Source organism: Ochlerotatus camptorhynchus, unplaced genomic scaffold, assembly GCF_037179485.1.
Source record: "Ochlerotatus camptorhynchus isolate MF236.1 unplaced genomic scaffold, CSIRO-AGI_Acam_v1.1 ptg000550l, whole genome shotgun sequence".
In the NCBI taxonomy this organism is placed as follows: Eukaryota; Metazoa; Arthropoda; class Insecta; order Diptera; family Culicidae; genus Ochlerotatus; species Ochlerotatus camptorhynchus.
The window spans coordinates 3,061,146-3,086,382 of record NW_027041033.1 but is presented as its reverse complement, the minus strand read 5'-3'; the positions used below and the strand labels follow the sequence as shown (position 1 = coordinate 3,086,382).

The window sequence follows — 25,237 nt, the reverse complement described above, 5'->3', positions numbered from 1 at the left end:
AAGAAAAAAGTACCCAAAATTGAGTTCCTTTCACTCATCACGTGGCTTCCGTGGGGCTAGGTAAAATTAAGTTAAAGAAGAAAACTCAATTTTGAGTAATCCTGATCATGATGACCAAGTTGACAAAAAAATAATAAAACGGAGCAGACTGGAACCGAACCATGGACGTTGAGATTACGGGGCCCGTGTGTTGACCACTCGTCTATCAACGCTTGTAAAATGAAATGGTTAAAGGCGCATAAGAGCAACCTCAATGAAAATAAACTTATATTTGAGTTCATTTATTATTACTCAATAGTTGAGTAAATTTTAACCAACGCCGCTTTTCTGATTCACTCAACGGCGGACCTCAAATGATAGAACCCAACGTTGAGTTTTTTTTAACTTAATTTTGAGTATTTTTTCTTACCGTGTATCCTCGGCTCTATCATTGAATGATAACACGCTATTTAAAAACTACCCAAATTTGAGTAGAATCCACCCAGATCGGGTAAACTATGAGACAAGTTGACAAATGAACAAAGTCGATTGGATTCATGTTGATATTGTCCATTTGTGAACTTGTCACTCGCAACATAGTTTATCCATTATTGGGTAGGTTCATTTTTTACCGATCTGGGTGGATTCGACCCAAATTGGGGTAGTTTTGAATTAACGTGTAGATTAGATAGAACTGGAATTAGGGCGTAACAGCTTTTGTAAACAATCATTTAACTCGTTGATTTCTAGGAATTGAAGGCACGCCTACTCAAACTAATACATCCATCGGGTAGGGGAAGTCTTCCCCTACTCGATGATGGTGTCGATTCACCAGAGACAGCCATGACTTTCGAGTAATCAAAGCTGCAAAGTTTGTATGTGTTGTTGAAGTTTGTTATGGGCCAAACATTTATAGACCTTTTTGACGTTTAATAGTCTTTCTCTATCCAGCACACATGAATGAATGAACGGTTTGTTTTCCCACTAATCTGTTTCCTTCTTGCTCGCACTCGTTCGATTTAAATGGTGCAGTAGTGTGCGCCGATTAAACGTCAAAAAGCTCTATCCAGCTTTCCATGCTCGGTAATGGCGGCCTGTTTGTATGAATAAATGTATCCTTCACTGTGCTTTTTGACACTATCTGGATGTTCGAATTTCAACCCCTTCCCTTTCCCTCTCCCAGGAACAGAAGAAAATGGGACAACATACGCCCTCCAGTTAGTGTCAAAAAGCACAGTGAAGGATACATTTATTCATACAAACAGGCCGCCATTACCGAGCATGGAAAGCTGGATAGACCCGTTAAGAGGGTGAAATTCCACAGTGGAAACATTTGATGTCAGTCCCGTGGTCACTATTCATCTACCGTAGCGACCAGTTACCGGTAATTCAATGTAGATACGTACATGCCTAATGTTAATCACAAGTTTCGTAATCTTTCACAGCTATCATCAGCTGTATACATCGAGATTGAAGCCTCGAGCGTTCGTATTTGCTCCGGATGTTACCTAAATTTCATTCAAATTACTCGAACGTAAAAACAACACGATCCAATTGACAAACAGAAGCCATCTTCCGAGTTCAGTGCGTCATCGGCAGGGTTTTATGGCCTCTATTTTTACAAATTCGCGACAGAAAGTGATCAAGCCAAGCCAAATGTCCAGCTATTATCTCCAATTTGATGGCGGCTTAGACTACTTAATGCCGGCCGGTTTTCAACGAGCGAGGGAATGTTTTCCCATCGTAAAAAAAAGGTCCCCTCAGCGAGTCCGATTTGTATTCCACGGACGGACGGACCGACGGTTGCTCTAGTACTTCTCTTTCTCCTAAACACAAGACGCAGCTTGTCGTGGAAAGTCGTTTCAGTCGTTTCTAACATGCCAAATTGGCAATTGAGAGAAACGCTCAATAATGGCAAACGATCAAGTTGGCCATGCCTCTCGCTGCGTTTGAACGCGGTCTAATATACTATGTACCGGCTGCAACTAGGCGACTTGCCAGATCACCACATTTTATGGGACCCTAATTGATTGATAATGCATATTATTGACTTTAATTGATGCAAAATTCACCGATTGTGCGAAAGTGGTGCCCTCTGGCGGCGTGGAGGTTGAAGTCATCACTATTTTTGCTGCGATGATCGCATCGCATTCTCAATAAATGTGTGCCACACGGTATGAAGAGGCCGGAGAGGCCTGGCTGCCGGCAGCCGTAGTCGCCGCCACAGCGCCTGCCAGCTCCAGCTGACAATTCAGTATAGAATCGCGAAATACACACACACACACACATGCTGCTGGAAGCATGCGATGACAGAAATGCTGCCGCCGCCATCATCGTCTTTGCTAAAAGAATGCAAATACGCAATAGCTTGCCACCTTCGCTGGCCTTCCCTCCCCGCTCCGCACCGTAATTTATGCAATCCTGTGTGCGCGCGGTAAACTCGGGAGAATCCTTCCTTCTTCTCCATCTAATTCATAATTCAATTCACATCTAGCTTGACCATTCGGTGACTCCGCCGCCCACAATTCCAAGCCGAAATGAATCATTGCACACATTTCTCATATGCACTCACACAGAGCTTATTCTCGGTACCGACCCAACCGACGTCGACGACGACGACGCAAAGCAAAGCGAAGCGCGACCCGTTTATCTGTTAATAAATCTTTAATTCATAGAATGAGATTTTTCCATTCCTTAGGAGCCCATTCGCCGCCGCAGCCGCCGCCCTCCGTTTGCCACAGCCTGCTTTGAGCCGCCCGCTGAATGCATGACGCGCATATGTCTGTCCGGGCAATATACCGAGACCAAGACTGCTGCGACGAGAGCGCGAATGCGATGAGCCAAAACCGCGGAACGGCGACAACGACGCCGGCGGACGGACGGATGGTGGGACACATGAAAAGAACAACTAATTCGCCGTTTTATGAATACTAAACTAACGAGTGTCTTGTTCTACATCGTTTTATTATACAATAGCTCTTATTTCAATCATATATCGGTTGAGCTCGGGCTCGGGGCACACAGCTCTAGCTTCTTTGGGTCCCGCGCTCGGCAACAAGATTGGACAAAAATTGCGCCGAGTTATGAAATATATCACTTGGGCTATTAGGAACTGGATCCCGGCGTTGGCGCGGGATCATTATTTAGAACATATTTTTTTTTTGGTTTTGCTCAACCGAAATACGCGGCTGCTGCTGCTGCTGCTGCCGCTGCGCACCTTTGAGAGTTCTGGGCTGGTGGTTAACCTTGGCGGACAATCCATCCATAAACGAAGGTGAGGGCGCTCGTCGGAAAACTGATAAATCAATGTCAGGTTTGCCCGGGTCCGACGAGATGATGCGGGGACAACAACAACAACAACAACAACACCTCCGGAGAAGTAATTGACGTCAATTATGACGGCTCGGACGGATCAGGATTACACGTTTTGGATGCCGACCGCAGCCGCGGAGCGTAGCGGCCTAAAACATTATCCACTCGTCCAGTGATCGCAGAGCTCGATTAGAGCTGTGCGCCGATGGCGTCGGCGGAAGATGTATGCGAATGGTGGCGAATGTTTTCGTAGTGAATGGGATGTGGAGGAAAATTTGAACATAAATCCATTTCAGAGGAAATGGACGGCTACAAAACAGTTCTCTAGTACCTCGAAAACTTTTCCATGTTCACAAACTAAAAAACACCTGCAGGTGACAAGTGTCTTGCTCTTATAATGCTTAATAGCCGAGGGGGCGACTCTATCTAAGATGCAGGAAATTGTTGGCTTTGCTGTTATGAGATGCACTCACGCTTAATAGATAGAAACACGATTGATTATGATTTTGAAGATTTCCTGCAACAAGGTGGAAAGCGATGCGAATAGATGGATTTAGATGAAAAAAGATTTTTCGTAGATTTATTCGCTAGTGTGAGATTTTCCGACCATTTAAAATCGAGATTTACATGTGTCTGGGTGATGCGGTGTGGATTTTTTCAATGTTGGCAAGCACTGCCACTGCCAAACAATATTATGGGTGAAGCTCAATCGTGAATCTTCGATTTGTTTGTTTACGTTCGTTAATTCGTGAATGATTAGCAGCATCAAGTTTGGTTTTATCACAGTCTTGTAGGCCATAATTTGGTCTTTAAGAATCCTTTAAACCTTTTTTAAAACTTGCAATGTTACATTGAATCAATCGATTACACCATTGTATGATTATATTCTCTTGTTTACTCATCTATTTACGACATTCATATTATGTCTTTCACTGCGGTCAAGTATCAAAAAATTCTCAAAATTACATAAACATTATTCGTTTCTGTCTCTCTCGCAATCTGTTCGCGCACGGGGTAAACGGTGATTTTTCCGTAGCCACGATACAGAGTATTTTTTCTGAACTTCTTTTGGTGTGACTATAATAAAAAAAATAAGAAATCGCAGTAGGCCACGCTTGAAAGCTGACGTGTTTTGCTGCGTATTTTTCGTAAGCGAATTAAACACATTTTGGCTCTAAATTCGTTAATTTGTGTGGCTGACATTTAGTTGCAAGTGTTCATAAAGTTATCATTTAGTGATATAGCGTGTTTTGCCTGTGTTTGCCTTGAGTGGCTCGGTTGAACTTGAATCTAACCTCCAAAATATACAACGCAGATTCAGTTCCATTGTTCGGTGTCGGTTTTCATTGCCTCCCGGGAGCCCGGTTTTCCGAGAGATCGGTCCGGTTGGTGAATTAGCCCGGGAACGTGTTGATAATGTGTCCGTCGCGAGATTTGGTGGTGATTCGGTGGCCGTCGTTGCCGTGAATCAGCAAGTTTTCCGCTTGCAAAAGTGCTCGGCTCGGAAAAATGCTTCGCTAGATACGCCCAAGACTGGACGGGTGGCAGTTGGTGGCCGCGAACTGTACTACACGCGAACCGCCTCCCAGATGACCATGACAATGCAAGGAAATTTGTGTTCGTTAAAGGAAGTATTACGACAAAACTACAAAATGAGATGCAAAGCTTATAGCGAATTTGTTTTTGATTCAGTTCCAACCTAGATCGGGTATCAAGATTGGGTCTGTTTTTTGCCTGTCAGACGTCAGTGTGAACGTTTGTTTTTGTAACCTGGCTCGGGTTGAGGTTCACACTGACAATAAGCTCGGGTTCGCACGGGTTGGAACTGGTTCCAACCTGGATAATAAACCAATTCGCTATTAGAGAAAATCAAAATTACGGAACCCTTGAATTGGATGATCAAATTAACATGGTGAGACCAGAGTTGGTTGGAAATGCTAACATGAAGCTTTAGTGTGATGATTTATTAGCTAGAGAATGATCTTTAGAAGAATGTAGGTGGATAGTTCCGTTAGAGTACGGCAGTATGAAAATTGAATAGAAGTTGAAAATGAGCGAAGGGCCATTAAAGCGACAGTTTTCAAGATGACGCACATTTTTGCCTAGCCCGTACGATGTACGCGGGGACTTGAAGTATGTCTCCAAGTCCACAGGCAAAAATGTGCGTCCCTCTTGTTGCTCATAAACTGACTGCGGCTGTGGAATAGTTCTAGCGACGTTTTCATCACTACCTATGGTGAGACCAGTCCAAATACATTTTACAATTAAAAAAAAAACATAAACTAAATACGTGCCAAGTTTGAAAAGAATATTTTCGAACCTAGAAGCGTGTATGTAATACCAATATTCATTTGATGCGGGGCTTATTGTAAGTGAAAGTAACCTCGCAATGAGCGTGACTCTCGAGACATTCTGAAATAGGTTGCTGGATCTGCAATAGAGCTATCACTTTCTAACTTCCGGACTAAAGCTGTCTACAATGACCATAAATGCGACATTGTAGAGAGAGCTCTTCCATAATAACACTGCCGGCCAGAGGGGGTTAGAGGGATTACACACATACATACACACTATAATAATAAAAAAATAAAGATCTGAACTCCAGTCATTTTGACAAAGAGTGAGACAGCTTTACTCTGAGTTGCTTTTTGCAGCGAGTAGCTCGCGAGTATGTACCTCAAAATTAAATCGACGTTCATCGATTTTCCTGTCTGTTTACTCCTTGGCTTACTACGTTTACCACCTCCACATATTAGCCGTTAGTCTTGTTTGTAAACGAAATAGAATGCTCGCGTCCCTTTTCAATAGGTCCTATCACCATTGATCGATTCCCTTCATCGACTGGAAGAAGCAACAATCTAGCATCTAATACGACAAAGACGACAGGAAACGTCTATGAAGATAATCGATAATGGTCTATTTAAAATCGGAGTAGGTAACCTGAATGACACGACGAGAGCGGGATGGTCAGCCGTCTAGACCGACCAGCGGCTTGGCCGGCAAAGAAGTAGAAGTTCCCGGTTATGCGGCATCATTTGCCAGGAGAAGATCTACCATACGTCTGTTTCGGTTCGAAGAGACGAACCGGCCCACGGCTGAAAGTCTCGATAGTAAAGAAAACTAGTAACTTGAGTAAGCCCGTGTAAGTTAAATTCGTCCGAAAGAGCACAGCAAGTCACCAGCATATGCAATAGCAGTGGGTTAATGAATAGAGTGCCGCTGTCCGTTAACCGCCACTGCAACCCATCAGCTTAATTCAAGCTGAACATTGAATTAGGTCCTAAGTAACATTTATCGATTCTCTTCGTCGACTTTCTTTTTCGTTAATGACATAACCGTTTCTTAATGTGTTTGTCGTATTAGATGCAAGATAAAAGCTTCTTTTATCGATCTGTGTGCTGAAAATACCTGGGAATGTCTTTACATAGCCGTGGGGGGATGCAAAGAAAAAGTCGACGAGGAGAATCTGTCAATGTTACTAAGGACCTACTGCAATGTTCAGCTTGAATTGTAGTCGCCAAATAGGAGAGTGGGAGAGCGGGGACACAATCGAGACGAAATCGAATCTAACGATCCACTTAGGCTGTGAACCATTTGCCGAGTTAAATTTAACTCGTGGTTAAAAGTGACATTTCGAAAGTTATTTTCTATGTTCGAAAATCCCCGTGCTGTCGATCGACCGGTTTTCGAGCCACGGTTGTCAAAATTTAACTTCTTGTCTGTCAGAAATAACCATGCTCGGATAGCAGGGTCAATCGATAACTTTTCATCTGTCAAATTTTAACCAAAAGTTAAAATAATCCACCAAATGGTTCAGAGCCTTACTCACGGATAATATTGCAGTCGTATTTTTTTGGTCAGGAGCCAGGTAAACAGTGCCTACACTGAGAATGTTTTGTGGCAATTTCACGACAATCCAGAGCTGTTCCAGTAGACTGTAAGTGGACGATGTACTTAGGTATTTAGCGAGGGGGGTGACACATCTAAATCTCAAGTTTAGATGCTCAACAAATCTCACACTAGCTAATCAATCTTCGAAAAATCTTCTTTCATTTGTCGCATCTATTTGCATCGTGCATCATCTTTTTGCAGGAAATCTTCAGAATCGTCATCAATCTTCTTTCTATCCTACTCAGCGTGCGTGCAGCTAGCCACAGCAAAACACAATCTTTTTTGCATCGTAGATAGAGTCGCACCCTCGGTATTTAGCTGGTTAGTCTCGTTGAGACAGCAATCAGTACGCCTCCACTGTGCGATTTTTTACTGTTCGGGGGAGATCGGTCAGTTCTGAAGACGAAATTAAGTGATCCGAAAATTTGCCATGAATAGATCCGGTCATCCAGTCCAGTCATATTCAGCCTCCGCAATAGCCTAGAAAAACGAGTCGATTTTAGTCCTCAGCCCACGCACGGTTTGATAATAAACCCGGAGGACATTCGAGGAGCGATCCCGGGAGCTGGAAACCGAAGGAAATTTAGGTACCGAAAGTTCAGAATCACAATCAAACTCGCGTGGAGTTGCAGGCCGGAGGCCCCCGATTTTTGTTGTTGTTTTGCTTGACAGCAGCTTTTTGGCTTCGAACCTCCATATCAAGACCAACAATTGAAATGGCCTTAACTCCATTTTGTAAACAAACCTTGTAAGGCCATTTTGTCGCGAACCGAAACCTTCATTCGCAAACCTAAACCACAATCGGGTAGAGGAGAATTTCCCCTACCTGTTCATTATGTTGGTTTGTCTTTGCGGGCTTCGGTTCACGAGAAAATGGCCTTACAAGGTTTGTTTACAAAATTGAGTTAAGGCCATTTCAATTGTTGGTCTTGATATGTTACTGAGATGCGATGCGAAAAGTGAGAAAGGAAATGACAGTGATTTTGCTCACTTAGCAATGTGAGTTACTCGAGGTGCCTCAAAAGCAACTCTGAAATTGCTCATGATTAGGAGCTATCTTGTCCCTTGCATTTGAGAAAACCAAGAGGTGGTCAATTTTTTTTCTCAGTGTGCCTCACGTGTGCCGGCAGTGCCGAAAGTAATGGTATGTTTGGCAACCCGGTTAATTTGACAGTTCACATGTATTGTTTTGAAGAAACAAAACAACAAGCAGTGAAATCCTACCGCAGATCCTAACTATCGAGACTCACGGTTCGTTGCTCGCCAATCCTCTCGAAAAAGGGCGACACTGAACCTAGTAAGCAATGGCCTCAGCCACCGAATCGAAGGTTCGAGCGAGAACGTTCTCCGGGGGAGGCACTTCCAATTTCCGACAGGACAATAGCTTCTACTGGATTGGAGTATGATGAGGACTTGGATGAACCACAGGTGACGGTGGCAAGTAGACGAAGCGAGTGTGCATCATCAGAGGAAACTGGTCCAGATGCTCTTCAGATTCTGATGAACATTTCCGGGAGGAGTTTCTCCCGAAAGCCTTCGACTCAGTCAAAGATGCGTCGCCAGCGTTCTAGTGGGAGTTTCATCCGGAATCAGACTTGGAGGTGGGGTAAGATAGTCCAGCGATCGGACAAATGGAGAGAAGTATGATGTCTCTGGCGAAAAGCTGGGGCGCTGTCGATGGTAGGATTCTACCTTCGAACATGGTCCGAGTGATCATCGAGGGCGAATTCATCGATGTCAGTTACGATGACGAACGAATCGTGGAAGTGAATGTCGGTTGGCTGATCAACGAAGCAGTGAAGCGTTATGGAATCAACTATGGTAAATGACCACTGATAAAACTACTACGGCCAGTTGGTAGCCTTTGTATGGACACCGATCCCCTTTCGACCTTCTGTGCGGCTCGGATTCCATAATCAATTAGTACCTGAAAGAGTTCGAAAAGCTGCGTTCGGATCAGTTATACGAGGATTATTGCAAACATCGCAATGTTGAAATGCTCACCGAACTGCTCCAATCGCTGGGCACCATGGAAAACACCGGTCACTTTAAACTTCGCTGGGACTTCTTCTCCGCCAAGCCTATAAATATTCTCTTTCCAGCGCTGGGCTATCAGGGTCGTGTCTGAGAGCTAAACCTATCCTTCAACCAGCTCACCGATGTCGACTTTCAGGAGCTCACCTTCAAGCCCAACAAGACCAATCCGAGGGGGACGACTCTATCTACGATGCAGAAAAGATTGTGTTTTGCTGTGGCTAGCTGCACGCACGCTGGGTAGATAGAAGAAAGATTTATGTCAATTTTGAAGATTTCCTGCAAAAAGATGAAGCGCGATGCAAGTAGATGCGAAAAATGAAAGATGATTTTTCGAAGATTGATTCGCTAGTGTGAGATTTTTTGAGCATCTAGAATTGAGATTTAGATGTGTCGCCCCCCTCGGATCAATCAACATCTTACAATTCCACATAACCTCCTTCGGCCGTGATTTCAGCTCCATCACGAATCTTCCCGCCCCAAATTGATCTACCAACGTCTTCAACGTTCCCTTCACTTCCTCCTTCAGGGTCTCGCTCTACCCACTAGCAAACTCACTAATCACATTCCGAATCGGCATTGTGACCAGTAGCAGTCCCTTCATGGTCATCTTTTCAATCAACTTCCGGAACGATGCCACCCCCTGCCCAACTTTGATCAAATTGTTCTCAAACACCAAAGCCTTCCGCACCAGATCCTTGAACAGTTCGATCGTCTTTAGTGGAGGTCGGTAGCGACTTCAACACCATCCGGAAGAATTCCAGTATGACCCCCAGATTACAGTTTGTACTTGGCAACGGTCATCGCCTTGATGACCTCGCTCATCCTAATGTTTTGAAAATATGTGCGCTGTGAAGAATCCATGGTAGAACTTCGCCGGAAATTCACGGTTGAAGTTATGAAATCAAAAATTGGATTGTGTCAACAGCAATGATTAACATTTTGACACAGTAGTAGCAACAATCAATACGAAACTAACGATTTTAAATTGGCTCACTACTTGACTAGCCTATTGGTCCCAAGCAAACGATTAACGTACCCCATTCTAGTAGAAATTCTAGTACTAGTACTAGCGTATACGCAATGTTTGTTTTGATTCGCTATGAAAGTTTGACGGATAAAATGAGGGGTTATTGGTTTTTCTTATGTTTCGAGGGGTGAATCGATTAGCTTGGGACCGAAGAGAATATCAGAGCTGAGCCAAAAAGTTGAGCACGTTTCTTCGGGACTTTCTGGTCTTAGAGTTACCTCTATGGTAGTAGTACAGTAGACACAGTATCATGAAAATTTCTAACCATGGGTGCCAGTGAAAGTGCCCAGGTGTGCCCATCTGTATTTTTGGAACACTGTGCAGAGTGACCAAACCCTTATGGAAAACCTAATAATCCAAACCAATGACACTATGGGGCTTCATTGGGGGAAAGTTTGCCCATTCTATCATTAAGTTGAATCTGCAAGATGATTTTATACGAATTAGTTGATTCCATGCGATTTTTGAGAACTAGATCATCAACATGTAAATCTCATCTCATATTTTTTCTACAAAGTGGACGCATTGTAGAGCAATTCTGCTAAAAAATTATATGATTATCTCTAAACAGTTATTTTTAAACGCCTTTGTTGTTTAATAGATGTTTAAGTTGGGTTTAGTATTAAATAATTCAATGGATACCCTGGTCACAGGCAAACAGACATAACACATTGAATATTTCTCACTGTAAAACATCGTCGCTAAAACATTACCGCCATCTGTTGAGTACACTGTGGTGGGTAGTACGCTGAACAGATGGCGGTAGTGTGTAAACGTCAAACGCAAGGGAATTGACTATGCGTGCCACAGGTTGTGGTACTACCAACTACGATACTTTTTAATTGACCGTTAAATGCTTGTTCGATAAACAACTTGCGAGTGTTATGTCTGTTTGTCTGTGCCCTGGTGGTGGTTACTTGAGTAGTTTGTATATCTTCAGCAAAAAGCCTCGCTTTTCTCCGATTCACAACAGTCTTTTATGATCCTCGTGAGTTGGAAAGTGCAGACATTTCTCACTAAAGATGCTATCAACTGTATAGCAGAATCCTCGAAGACATTTTTGCGTAGTCGAATCTCTTATCCGAACATATACGTAAAGGGCTAGCCACATTAGATCCGTTTGCGTTGCGTTGACGTAAATCTGACAGTTAGACAATAGATTTAGCTGTCACTTTGCCGCGACGCGTCCGATCCGGATCTAATGTGCGTGGGCCTTAAGAATCATCTGATCGAAATCCGTACGCCAATGGTCGGATTGCTACCGTACATTTGCGTAGGTTTGTCAATCCCCACGTTTGGTAGTTTTCCAATACTTGCTGGACGAATACCCAGTCGAGCAATGAAAGTTTGTCATGCATTTGTTTTTGCTACGATGCGATGTACTTACCTGGGCAACCTACATATCAACAACCGGTGTTATTTGTCAACACAGCAGTGGACTTGGTCTAATACTTGAGCCTGTAGAACTTCAAGATCAAAACTGCAGGATGATTCGGAAAACATTCAATATCACGTATCTCCTACTCAGGCTTTTTCGTATAGACGCACGATTTTTTTGTTCAACATACGGGGCCTAATTCAGACTCGTCAATCGTAAATCGTAAATTGACCTTAAAGCGCCAAATTTGTTCGATGTCGTGTGAAGCGAAGCTGACTACACCATGGACAGTAGTAAACAAACCAATCAGTAGGCGTGGGAAGATCTCGCTTTCCCCGAAAACGTTAACCCACCCCCCCCAGTTCGGACCCGTCGATAAACGCTTTATCAAGTGGCGCCAGCATTTGCCGGCACTCAATTAATACTGCGAATTGAAGCCATTTTTTCGGCTTCGCCAAAGCCTCGACCTAGACACCTGTCAACTAGTTTAGCGCCGGCGATCTTTTTCGTTTTCCTCGTCATTGCCGCCGCCGCCATCGCCTGCTTTGTGTGGCCAGGTTCAGGTTCCCCCATTTGTGTTCTTCCATGCACACACACGATCGCGACGAGGACGACGACGACGACGACGAAGAAGACCGTGAAGAGTGACTTTGCGAAATTTATGAATGAAAACTAGCCGCCGCCGCCGCCACAGTGGTCGTCTCCGCGGGCTATTGGCTATGCTTTGCAACGTTTTAGTTTAGATTTAGTTTAGAGAAACAGACGAAGAGAGAAAGAGAGTGTGGGCCATGATATATGTGTTGACGCCAGCTTAATTCCGCCAATGTCGGATCTTCACGTTAAATTTATGAAGCAAACATTTCCCTTCGCCGTCGTCGCCGCGGTTTGATTGTCGCTCGCGCTAATAGCCCCTTCGGACGACGGTTAATAGCCGGCCCCGGCAATAATCAATCGAACTGTTAATTTATGTATGTTTATGCGAATGCGATCGCGGACGATCGCCCGACAGCACTGAACCGGGAAACAACCGCGGCGACGACATATTTTATATTTTAATCATCATTTTACGATATTTATTTACTCGAACGCTAATTTATTGCGCCATCTATAGGCCGACCGATTGGCAGGCAGCGGCAAATGTACCGTGCCGGTCGATCTGCTAGAGCTAAACTATTGTAATTTATGAGCACGAGCTATTTGTACTGCTCTTTTCGGAGTTTGCTCAGCACAGTCAATTGATCGTCGTCGTGGTCGTCGTTGTTTGCTCGCCACAAGACCAAGCTCGTATGCATCCCATGTACCGACCGACCGAACGAGCGACAATTTGAATTGTACATTGTTTTCCGTCATCATCGATCGTCTCCGAGAGTCCGGACGACGACGAGTTGACAGCGGAAATGTGCAATATTTTCCACTCCACCAGATCATTGGGGTATTGGGAGGTTTTTATGACCATTTGTGCCGGTTGCCGGTATTCGGTCGGGTTATGCAACACGCACCGATTTTTAACCTTGATCGCTACACCACCACACTACACTACACGTGACCATTCTCAGACTGCGATCGCGGCCTCTGCACTGTCACCGCGAAATTTTCGGCAAATGCGTGTGCGTAACTGTCAAAAGTAAATAATTACATGTGACGCCGTCGTCGCCACTATTATCACAGTCACAGCTCGAATGGGGGTTGTTTGGTTGGTTGACTTGGACGATCTATAAATGGATAATTGGTGGCGCCATCTGAACGAGCGCGTCCTTCGTTCATCGTGCGCTACTGACTGATGTATCTAGCTCCCTCTCTCTCTCTGTCTCCCTTCCTCTTGTGTGAGAAAACAACAGCCGTCGCATGCGACGGCTCTGAACAGTTGCAACCTCCATGCGATCATCATCGCGAAAGCGACGCAAAATGTTCAGCGGTTTTTTTTTGTGTTTTCGTGGTGCCAACTCCAAGATCCAGTTTCGATCGTGAGTGTTGTGCTGCTTGCTGCTCTTATTGCTTTCCATCTGTCTGCCCCGGCTCGCTTCTTGCGGTGGATAGCGAGTGAACGCCGCCCAGCCAGACGATCTAATTTACATACAATTTCGAGAAAGGAGAAGAGGAAAACGAATTCCGATTTCTTGATCGATCGACAAGTTCCCGCGCGCGTATCTTAGTTTTTGGAGGAGGCGAAACAACGAAACAAGCACACACAAAAAAAAAACCGCGAGATAAACAAGAACGTGTACGCCCGGGAGGAAACGATCAATCGAAACTAGCTTTATCTCGCCGTTTTCTTGTATTTATCACCGAGACCCAACCGATCCGGTATGGGTGCAAGCAGTAATAGCAACAGCAAGAACAACGACGATGACGACGACGAACGGATTGAGGGTAGAGTTGTGCGCCGACTGTTGAACAGTTCCACGACAAATGACGAATCGATCTGATGCGAACGTTTTTCGATTTGCAGGAAATTTTGCATAATTCTAGATTGAGCTGGAATTAGGGCGTAGCAGTTTTTGTAAACAATGACTTCTATCGATGATTTCTAGGAATTCAAGGCACGTCCACGTAGACCAAGCGAGCCTTGAATTTCTAGAAATTATCAAGAGAAGTCATTGTTTACAAAAGCTGTTAGGCCCTAATTCCAGCTCTAACTAGAATTGTTTGTTATAGTCAATCATTCACATTTCAGCTGAAGGAAGTTCGGCCATTTTGAATCTCGCAAAACACTTCAAAAGGGCGTACTTGATATTTTTCAACAAATCATAACTCGAAAATGTTACTTCCAGTCTAAATGACGTCTCAGACAAAGTTTTAGGAAAAAGTAATTCCTTTTCAGGAAAAATATACAAGGTAAAATATGCGATATTCGCCAAACTGAGTTGACCTTAGAACATTTTTATTTTCAGAACATTAAGCCTTTCTAATAAACAAAAATAAAGCAAATTTGGATAAAAATCAAAAAAGGGGTAAGGACTGAAATAACAAAAAGTTACCCTCTACAATATTTCTTGAACCCTTTTATTAAAAACCTTGTGAAAAATGCTATATTCGGTGAAAATTTTATGTTGGATACTGAATTTAAATAAAAACATCATTGAGCAGCAACAGCAACACCCTTTTTCAACACTTGGTCATTTTTTTATTGGGCAGATAACAATTTTGTAGACTTTCGAAATTGTATTTACAAATGTATCAAATTAACAAAACAAAAATGGTTCCAAAAGTTGTTGTTCAATGACTTTTTATTTATTTTTTGAGAGTTCAATGTGGAAAATTCACAGATGATAGAATTTTTCATAAGCTTTTTAATGAAAAAATATGCAAGAAATATTCGATAATATTAGCGAAAAGCCATTAATGTGACAGAACTAGTCAAACGCACACTCATTTACCTAACTCATATCTTTTTGGATTTTTTATCCAAATTTACTGTACTTTACTACCCAAATTTTTTAGCGTGTATATTTTTCCAACACCCAACACAATAGTTGGGTAAAGAAGAATTGCATTATCGCTCGCCATGGCCTGGAAATGCTTTCGGCAACGTGCGAGCTTGTGGTAGTGATAAACGTCGCTAGAACTATTCCACAGCCGCAGACAGTATATGACCAAGTCAAATGCGCAATCTTTTGCCTACGTGGATTTGAGGTAAAACCTCAAGTCCCCTCATTCATTAAGGTATGAGCTGGGTAGGCATGGCAGCCTTCCTTACCCAGGTAACAATTTGAGTGTTGTTTGTGTAGAGTAGTAAAACAGGTCTTCACTCTTCGGTGTTCCAAACGATAATGCTTTATTTGATACTCGTTATTTATTATTACAGTTAATCAAGGCCACTTTGATTTGTCCAGATTACTAAGATCCTACATCTCCCCTTTTCTTTGATATTATGGATTAATATATATATTAAATTGGTATTAAGAGTATAATTCAAAGAGATAGATTGCGAACATGTAATCTTGTACCATCTCTTTGCATAACCGTATATTTTTGTGGATTGAATGTAGGTGTAAGCTTGTTCTTTTTAATTGTATTTTTAATAACAACGATATGTCAATATTTACTTCTCTTCCATCTGCGATAACGAATGTTTCATCCTTTGGATCATAAAATCCTAGTATCACATCTTTGAGTAGAATAATCTTAATTTGTTCAAATTTATCTTGATGTTCTGATTTCCAAATAAATAGGGTTCCTTTTCGTGTCAAAAAGGTTTAGGGAATAAGTTATAGTTGCCAAATCTGGTATATATTGATGAACAAAATTGATAAGACCCAAGAAACTTTGCAGCTCTTCAGCTGCTTTTGGACTGTGCATTTTCTCGATCGCTTCTAACCTTTCCACGGCAAACGGAAATACCGTTTCCGGAAATGTGAAATCCTAAGAAATAAGTTTCTTCGACGCAAATCTCGACTTTATCTGAATTTAAAAAAGACATTGTACTGACGACGACGCTCAAAAACCAATTTAGTTCTAGCAAGAAGCTCTTCCTTATCTTTTGCAGGGATCAAAATATCGTCAATGAAGACAAGCCATGGAAAGTCAGCAAATATCATGTCCATTACTTTTGGAAATAGTTCCGGAGCTGCTGATCAGTCCCACTGGAGAAATGAAAGTGGTGATGTATCGACATTCTTTTTTCAAGACAATTTGATGGAAAGCTTGCTTGATATCAGTTTTGTGAATAGGTTGTTCCCACCTAACTTTTTCGTCATCTGCTCAAGCGTTGGTAGAGGATGAATTTCACGAAACACAGCTTTGTTCGCCTCACGCAAATCAACAATAATGCGAACTTCATCAGAGCTTTTCCGTTTCACAAGCATTATTGGTGAAACCCACTCTGAGGCTTCGTAAACCCGTTCAATGATATCTTGATTTTCAAGCTCCTTTAATTTTTTTTAAAGTGAGCTCTTCAAGCAGAAATGGAATTCTACGAACTGGTGGAACAGTTTTATCAATTTAGATGCATACTCAATCCCTAATGAATTCAAACGTTTTTTTTTATTTTACACATATGTTTTGAATGTTCCATTATTAGAAAATAAAAAAAAAACCGAGCTTAATTGCCGTATTTCCCGAGAGGAGTGGACCATTTACCTCCAAGAATCACGTAGAACTTCGTATTAAAGTACTTGTTGCAGAACTTCACTTCGGTCTCGACTTCTCCCAAAACTGTCAGTGGTTTGTTTGATCCGTAGCTGTTGAAAATTATCGAGCTTCCTTTCTTGACTGAATTGGCCTCGAATGCAACATGTTTAAGGATGTGCCAGTCATCTTCGCTTAAGATATTTTCGTCTGCGCCGGTTTCGATTATGAACATCAAAGGCACACCTCCGACTTCGATTCTGACGGTACGTTTTCCACCAAGATGAAATAAGTTGAAAACTGCATCATCCTTGTTGTTTCCGTTTTCAGCAGTAGCTTCGTGAACTTCTCGAACGAATCGTTTCTTCGCCTTTTGTTGATATACTACCGGTTTTGATTGCTTCCTCTTCAGGATACAGCAACGTGAAAAATGTCCGATTTGTCCACAGGTTCGACATTTTTCGGATTTTGCTGGACATGAAGGATCGCTTGATTCGTGACGACTGTCGCACCGGACACAGCGTGGTCGGTTTCGAAACTTCCTCTAGGCGTTGATTTTATAGATGGATTCTTCACCTAGTTCGGTTTTAGTTTTATCCGTGTCTGAATTGAGTGACTCGTGGCTGCGGCCTAGAGCTAAAACCTGGTTTAGAGTGTAATCCTTTACCAACCATTTCCGTCGAAGCTGCACGTCTTTTGTAGTAGCAATTATTTGGTCTACAACCATGTTGTCTGCTTGATCACCGTAATCGCAGTAGGTCGCCTGCTTTTTTAAACGAACAACAAATGTATCAAGTTTCTCATTCGCACCGGGTGTCATCTGACGAAGCTTCTGCCTTTCGTATGTCTTCGAAACCCGAGGAACGAAGTATTCGTCGAGGAGCTGCATCGCCACGTTGTACCGGTTTCCAAGAACATGTTCATCGTCGGCTTGTATCTTGGAGATTATCTTCCGGACATCCGGTCCTCCGAATAGCATCAAGGATTTGTATTTTTCTTCGTGGTCTTCTACGTCTTTCCACGCTAAGTAAGCATAGAAATGCTCTCTCCACTTTTCCCAACGGAGCGCCGTGGAACCCTCGGCCTCTTCAACGAACAGAGGAACGACGTTGGAAACTATACAATGAAATTTATAATGGATCATTCCTGGCGTAGACTTCGTTATATAAACAAACAACACTCTAATATAATGGGGTCATCCACACAGGTTTTTTCACTGGCTAGGCTTTAGCCTTGTTCCGTTTAACCTTCCGTTATAGAAATCATCCTATAACTCAGGTTTCCTACTGGCTCAGATTTAACAATCTTCCGCTCAACCTTCCATTACAGAATCCATCCTGCATTTCTGCTAGGTTCTATAACTCTTGGTATACTACCATCGATCAATGAGGGCTTTACTAAAATAAGAGTATCGGGGTCTGGACCTCTTGAACTTCAGTAAACACAACCCTAATCATTCGACCATGGTGGGATTCATCCTGACTCCTGCAGGTCCCATAATCTCCTCCGAGACATTCGACGAATTGGTTTTGTCACCTGCACTCCGGGTTCTAGTATTTCAGTATATCAAACAACATGACTTATCAGAATCAACCGCCGACGCGGGTTTCGCAATAAAAAAAAATCATATTACGTACTTCATCCCTAAGAGTGGGTCACTGAATCGACATCGTTGTGATAACAAATACCTAGTAACCAGCCCGGCGAGTACCAGGTACATTTCCTCTCTAGGAACTACCTTGTGGCCCATTGTATCAGAGTTTGTTTGAATATTTCCGAATCTTACCATTGGCCAGGCCATTGTATTCGAATTTCCTTCTTCCGATTTTCCTATCTTCCGAGTCTTCCAATTTTCCAATGGTCGCCAAATGTAGAGTAGTAAAACAGGTCTTCACTCTTCGGTGTTCCAAACGATAATGCTTTATTTGATACTCGTTATTTATTATTACAGTTAATCAAGGCCACTTTGATTTGTCCAGATTACTAAGATCCTACAGTTTGAACAACAATTAACCACGTTAACCTTTGTTCAGCTTTTAAACACCTAAATCTGGTGATTTTAATCAGCCGAAAGCTTAACAGTAATATAAGTCAAAAACTTTTTAAGGTATTAAATAACAGCTTTCTTGTTTTCATTCAAACAAGTTAATGGAATACCGCTTCATATCTTATATTTTTTATGGGACTGCTTTACCTTGTTTGCTGACTTATTGGATTTTCATATTTATATTCATATTTAATTGATTTTGACATAAATTTGAGTCATAACAGACGCGAAATATAGCTCAATCCAACGTACTTGACCTGTTTGTATTCGTCTCATCTATTATGTCAAAGATGGATTCCGTGACGTGTAAAATTAGTTATTTCTAAGTGTGTAGCAAGTTACAAAAGGGTTAGTCCTATCAATTCAAAGATTTTTGTTAGTGCAATAAATGGTCATGGTCATAAAAAATCGAAAAATATTAAAATTTCACTCAACTTTTTCTTACAAAATTTGTCTCAAAAATAGGCAATTCATTTACGGGTTACAATTCCACAGCAGATGTGGTATTAGCTTTTCATTACTATTGTGTATTATTGCTGAATGAATGAGTTATTTGTTGATAGACCGAAGCGAGGGGCTACGCTGTCATTACATTCCGTAACGTCGAGTTAGCTGTATTAAATATGACAATATTTTCGAGAAAATTAACAGTAATGGTAACATCGAGGTAGCGTTTAGCAACTCAAAAACTGAGCAGTTAAATTAATTAAATTCTCAAGGAAATTGTTTCATAAAATTTGAAATTGTATCACAACTAAATAGTTTCTCATATAGATGAATGGACCCTTCTGGTTTAAAGCCTCTCTAATATAGTAAATTTGGGTAAACAATCTAAAACTGTTTAATACATGAACTATACAAAATGACCCTTTACAATATTTCTTGAATATTTTTCATTAAAAAAGCTTTTGAAAAATGCTATCTTCTGTGCTATTTTTAAGTCGAATCCCGTCCAGATGAAAACAGCATACCGGATAGCTGAGAAGAAATCCTTTTTCATACTGTTTAAATAAGTAGAATCGATGCTCTATACGTTGCTGTATAACCCTGAGCATTAAATGTTCTACTATTATGATAGAAACGCAGTCGAGGTGCGCATGTCGAATTCGGGGGATTATGTTCAATATGTGCAAGTGTATGATCTGCCACCTGAAGTTCCCGACAGAGATTTTGCGTGGGTGCTGAGGGAATACCGTAAAGTTAAGCGTGTTATCCGGGAGAAATTCCCAGCAGAGCTGTGCTGTACACTGGTGTACGTGGTGTATAAATGGATGTGAAAAAATAAACTTCCACATCGCTGCATTTCCTCAATCGGAAGGGGAATGTAATCCATCCAAGGAAAAGAAACGTGTGTTTTCTATGTAACATGGAGGGGCACCGGATGAATTCTTGCCTTAAGCGGAAGGCTCGAAAGCAGCCAGAGAAGCCACAACTTGACGAAGAACGAAGAACGAAGGTGCCACAGCGAAAGCGATTGAGGTGATCGATGAAGAAGTGATTGCAATCGACGTGATCACCCCGTATACTGAAGAGAACAGAAAAGAAGAACAAGCAAGCGGAAATCAGGATCAGCAGCGGATCCCTACTTTCTTAGCGGCAAAAGAACTGTTTAATCAACAGCAACGAATTAGAAGACAACAGTTACGGGCACAGGAGAAAGCTTGCCTGCAAGAAATGAACTCTTTTACGAACATCTTTCTCCATGTATTGATTTAAAACAAATGTTTTAATCGGCTCCGTAGAGTTTTATAAATTTTAGAGCCTGTTAAAATAAACGAAAGAATAAGTAGTTCTGTCATTGTATGTTTTCTGGAAGCTGATATTTGTGCTCTAGAAGACGTGAAGTGATAAGGGGCTTTTCATAAACCACTACCAAGTAACAATTTTGGTTTTAGAAGGGTTTGGTAGACCATAATTTAGACTTGTAGAGTGCTTTAAAACCTCGATAACCGTTAGGGAAAAGGAAGGGGGTTGGGATATGTATGTACGATTGCCTACGCAGAGAAAGGGGGCCTGAAACCTCGTAATTTATGTACAACCGCTAATGAAATCCATCAGAAAAAAAGGCTTCGAGACCGTATAATCTTAAGAGTAACAGCATTTAAACAGACGCATTCAGGAGATCTAGAATCGCCACGGAACAAAAATCTTCCCGGAATCTGCAAAAAAATCAATCATCTCCTGTTCCGTTCCCAAACGCTCTCTCTATCTTTTTCTAACGTCTCACCATGTTTCGTTTTTTCTTCGTCTATTTTCAGAATGTCTATTCGGCAAAACGCTGCGCGAACTCGGCTCAACATGGTTCGCCGACTTGGGCCCCCCATTCGGCGTCATGTACTGCATCAAATGTGAATGTGTGCCGGTAAGTTGATTGTTTTCTCTCACTCACTCACCTCCCCCTTCGCCGTATTTACAGCAGCCACATTTTTGTGATCGACTTTACACAGCTGGTACCTACGTACGTGCAATTTTTCCCTATTATGACCATATTGCGCTATGAGCTCTGCGAAATACCTCAGCCACGCCACCACTACAGCGCCGTAAACGGATCGGGAACACGATCAAAACCACAAAACGGGTTTCAGGTCTCTCGCCCGGTGGTATCATTATTTACAAAAAAAGAAACAGAACACTACCCCTTCATTTTTCCGTACCACCGTCGTCGTCGTCGTCGTCGTTGACGACGCTGTCGTGATCGCTTACTGTGATCCTGTCAAAACTGCTGCCCACTCACGATCAATCAAGCTAGGCATGGTCTATCCTGCTATTTTTTTTTGCAAACTAATTGTAGCCGTTCGCGTCATAGGAGAGCCATAAACACCTTCCCGAGGCGCCTACTGTGTTGTGTGTGAGGAGGCCCCCGTGGTTGAACTCATTGAAGCTGAAAAGTTATCAAAACAACCCGCAATCGTTATCTCACCCTGTTTTCTTATCGCCAACAACCCGCGCAGACGTCGTCGACGACGACGGAAACAAATAGAAAACAAGAGAGTCCATCCACCCTTGCGTCGAACCCCCTGACCAACATCATCTCTGCCCCGTGCATGGTTCTCTTGCTAGACTAATGCAAATATTTTCCTCCTTTTTCTTGCTTCCCTATACACACAGGTGCAAAAGAAGCGTCGTATCGTAGCACGTGTTCAGTGCCGCAACATCAAGAACGAGTGCCCGAAACCGACCTGCGACGAACCGGTCCTGCTGCACGGAAGATGCTGCAAAACTTGTCCAGGGGACGTAAACAGTGAGTATCTTCTACGAACCCAATCAACACTCCATCGGAGTATCTCTTGTGTGTTTTTACGAGGGTGGCGCCAGCCGATTATGACCCCCCCGCTATATAAAAATGAATGGCAGTAGGCGGCGACGCCGGTCTGGATCTACGCAGAAAAACAGAAATCGCTTCTTATCGTCCTGCAACCGCAGTGTGCGTTGCGTGGCGCAGAATTTGATCTTATCTCGCGAGCTTCAACTTCAAAACCACTAATTTATACACGTCGTCGACGGTCGATGGTTTTAGGTCTCGCGCCACTTGAGTTATGGCAATCTACCACTACTACTTCTAATAGGCGACTGCGATTGATGATGAATGACGCCCCCCTGAAGACGATGACAACTCCGTAGTTTCCATATTTGTTTGCCCTTTTCGGGCTTAGTTGGCGCTGATTGCGTTACTGCTGCTGCCTACTCTAGTGCCTATGTTTACTTGTTTGCCAAAGAAAAATCAAGTATTTGCACACCCTGTACACCCTTGTACAGGACCCAGCAGCGGCATAGGTTGAGGAGAAGGTGCAGATCAGAAATAGCAGACGACGACGATAAGGAATCCGTAAATAGGCATGGTTGTTTGTTTGCAAGCGACCTTGCGGCCCCTTGCTTCCCCAGGCCCCGCTTATCCATTGAAGTAGGGTGATGTGTTATACAACACTCGATCAAATAAGCTTTACCTAGCGGCATTGGCAACACTGCTCGTGGGCGTAATTGGAACACCGTGAACAGTAATAACTTGGTGGGTTGGATTGAGGAAGGTTTTCCGAATGCTGAAGGAACTTCATATTCGAGGGTTTTCAATCATAAAGCACTTCGATTACAAGTCCAGAGGACTTCAGGACTTCAGACTTCAGGCACGCCAGTTGAATTTTTGGAGATTATTCGAATATTTTAAGGCACGTTTGAAGGATTTCACTAGCGTGTTTTGTGATCCATAAATTACGTCATGCCTTTAGGGGATTGAGGATTCGAAGACACGTTACAATTTGTAACATGTGGGGAAAGAGGACTAAGCTCAAACGTGATATCACATTTGTTTATGTTACATAAAATATATAACGAAATCGGGTAAAACAATATTTCGCATTCAAGGACACAAGCGTTTTTCATCATACATATTTTAAAACACACCTTGGATTTTTTCTAGTATAACAATTTTCTTTAAGAGTAAATGATAACTGTACCGTAATCCGGGGGCAAATTGATCATTTAAGAATATCAAATAGAAATAAATTTCAATATTAAACGAAATTGGCATACTATTGGTATTACAATCAGTAGCTAGGATTAGGGGAAAAGGGGGGAAGTTCCCATAGCAGGCGAAATGCGCCCTCCTTCTATATCTAATGCTAGTTAACATGATGGCGAAAAATTGCGAAACAAGCAACTTTTAAAGAAAGTAATTTGAAATTGATAAAATTGAAAAACAATTCTGGCACAAATCCATGCAAAAATAGTAATTTCTCCAAAAAGTTGGTATCTCTAAATATTGCCAAAATATAATGCAAGTAGTTAGATACATCCTTCATATTTCGGTGCAATATGTCGTTTGGCATGTTTATTCGAAAAATAGTAGTTATTTTAATCGTAACAATTTTTTACTTCAAGTGGGGTACAATGCGCTCCCCGAATTGTAGTGTGGAAAGCAGAACCATCAGGCGCGAAGTTTTGATATTCAATAGACAAAGAGCAAAGATAAAGCCTAAATGTATGCTTCTGTTGCATGAATACGCTGTTTGCCCCTCAGTATTTTCAAAACGGGAATTTATGATTTTTCGTTATTACAACTGATATTATCTATTTAATAGCCTAATCCAACAAATAGATGGTATTGCACATAAATACCGATTCACTTTGTGGATTAAACGGGGATCTTTCTTAGCATGGGTATTTTACTTCCATCTCCCGTACTCATCACATACTGAGTGATATGTTTATTTTAAGGACATTTTTTAAATCTCAAATTTTAAATTATTGATATGGGGTGAAATTGATCAATTCAAGTAAAGTTCTGGTAACTGTTCTTATTAATTTTGGGTTCCCTGAAACCGAATCAGATGTTAAATTCCTTGTGAATGTGGCATACCGGCGCATTTAACACAGCGTCAAGCTGTCAAGTGACGGTGCGATGTTTTGTCTACGCCTAACTGGCAGCATGAAAAGATACACATAATATACGGGAGGGTCAGTTGAATCTGAAGATTAGAGCAAACATAAAAGTGGTGACAAGTATGGGATACGATTCCCTTCACATTCTACTTTCGCGTGCGATTTTGTGCAAAGTGCAACGCACAGTGCAATCCGTGCGTGATATCGCAGTAAAAAAAGTACATCAGCAGTTAGCGAGTGTGTACAACAGCGGCGGGTGCATACGGAGGCATAGCGTTCATCAACCACAGAGTTATTTTCTTTCCCTGGAGGGACTAGTTTAGTCGAGGTAAAGCCGCCACTAGTTTTCCGGATTTTAGCGGAGGCAAAAGAACCGTTCGGCAGTTAAATTCCAACTGGATAGTGGCCGCTAAATCCATCCGGAGTGACCTTATCACGAGGTGTGACTGAACGGAGAGTGAGTTCCCCAGTGATCGATAAAACGCTTCCCCAAGTCGGAAGAGGATTCTAAACGTAGTCAAGGCACAACATAGTCTGCGACTCTACTCCGGAAGGTCGGCAAGGGCATTTTGTTTTCGGTCGATGTAAATTGGAAGCGTAGGCGCGATGGCGCATCATTAGAGGTCGTCTGGGAGTACCCGAATATTAAAGTTACAGTGAAAATGCCTATGACATTTACGAATTGCGAGCCGGACAGTATCACCAGTGACAGTAGAGCAGACGACATCGGTAGTGAAGAGTTGAAGGCCCCGAGTGGGGGAAGAGTAAGGAAACATCAGGAAGTGTCAGTGACAGAGCAACCCAGAAGGTCGAAGAGAAATAAGAAGGAGAAGAAACTTGAAGACTTCTGTTATGATTATTAATATGAGTGTTTTGAATTGATCGTGGTTGACGAAGGTCAAATTGTGAATTGTTAACCTGTTTGGAAGAATTATGGCATACCGGCGCATTTAACGCAGCGTCAAGCTGTCAAGTGACGGTGCGATGTTTTGTCTAAGCCTATCAGGCAGCACTGCTGGCAGCATAAAAAGATACACAGAATATACGGAAGGGTCAATTGACTCGGAAGCTTAAAGCAAACTAGGATTGGGGGATCTTCAGAGAAAGATCGATCTTGACGGAT

General features: G+C 42.3%; 1 protein-coding gene across 1 annotated transcript in view; it reads left to right on the top strand.

The window, feature by feature from the left end:
• Nucleotides 1-25,237, top strand: part of sog (short gastrulation) — a 90,928-nt gene that overhangs the window by 33,171 nt on the left and 32,520 nt on the right. The window contains exons 2-3 of the mRNA XM_065236410.1: nt 20,997-21,100; nt 21,847-21,979. Of these exons, the coding sequence (XP_065092482.1) occupies nt 20,997-21,100; nt 21,847-21,979 (237 nt within the window). The remainder of the gene's footprint in view (nt 1-20,996; nt 21,101-21,846; nt 21,980-25,237) is intronic.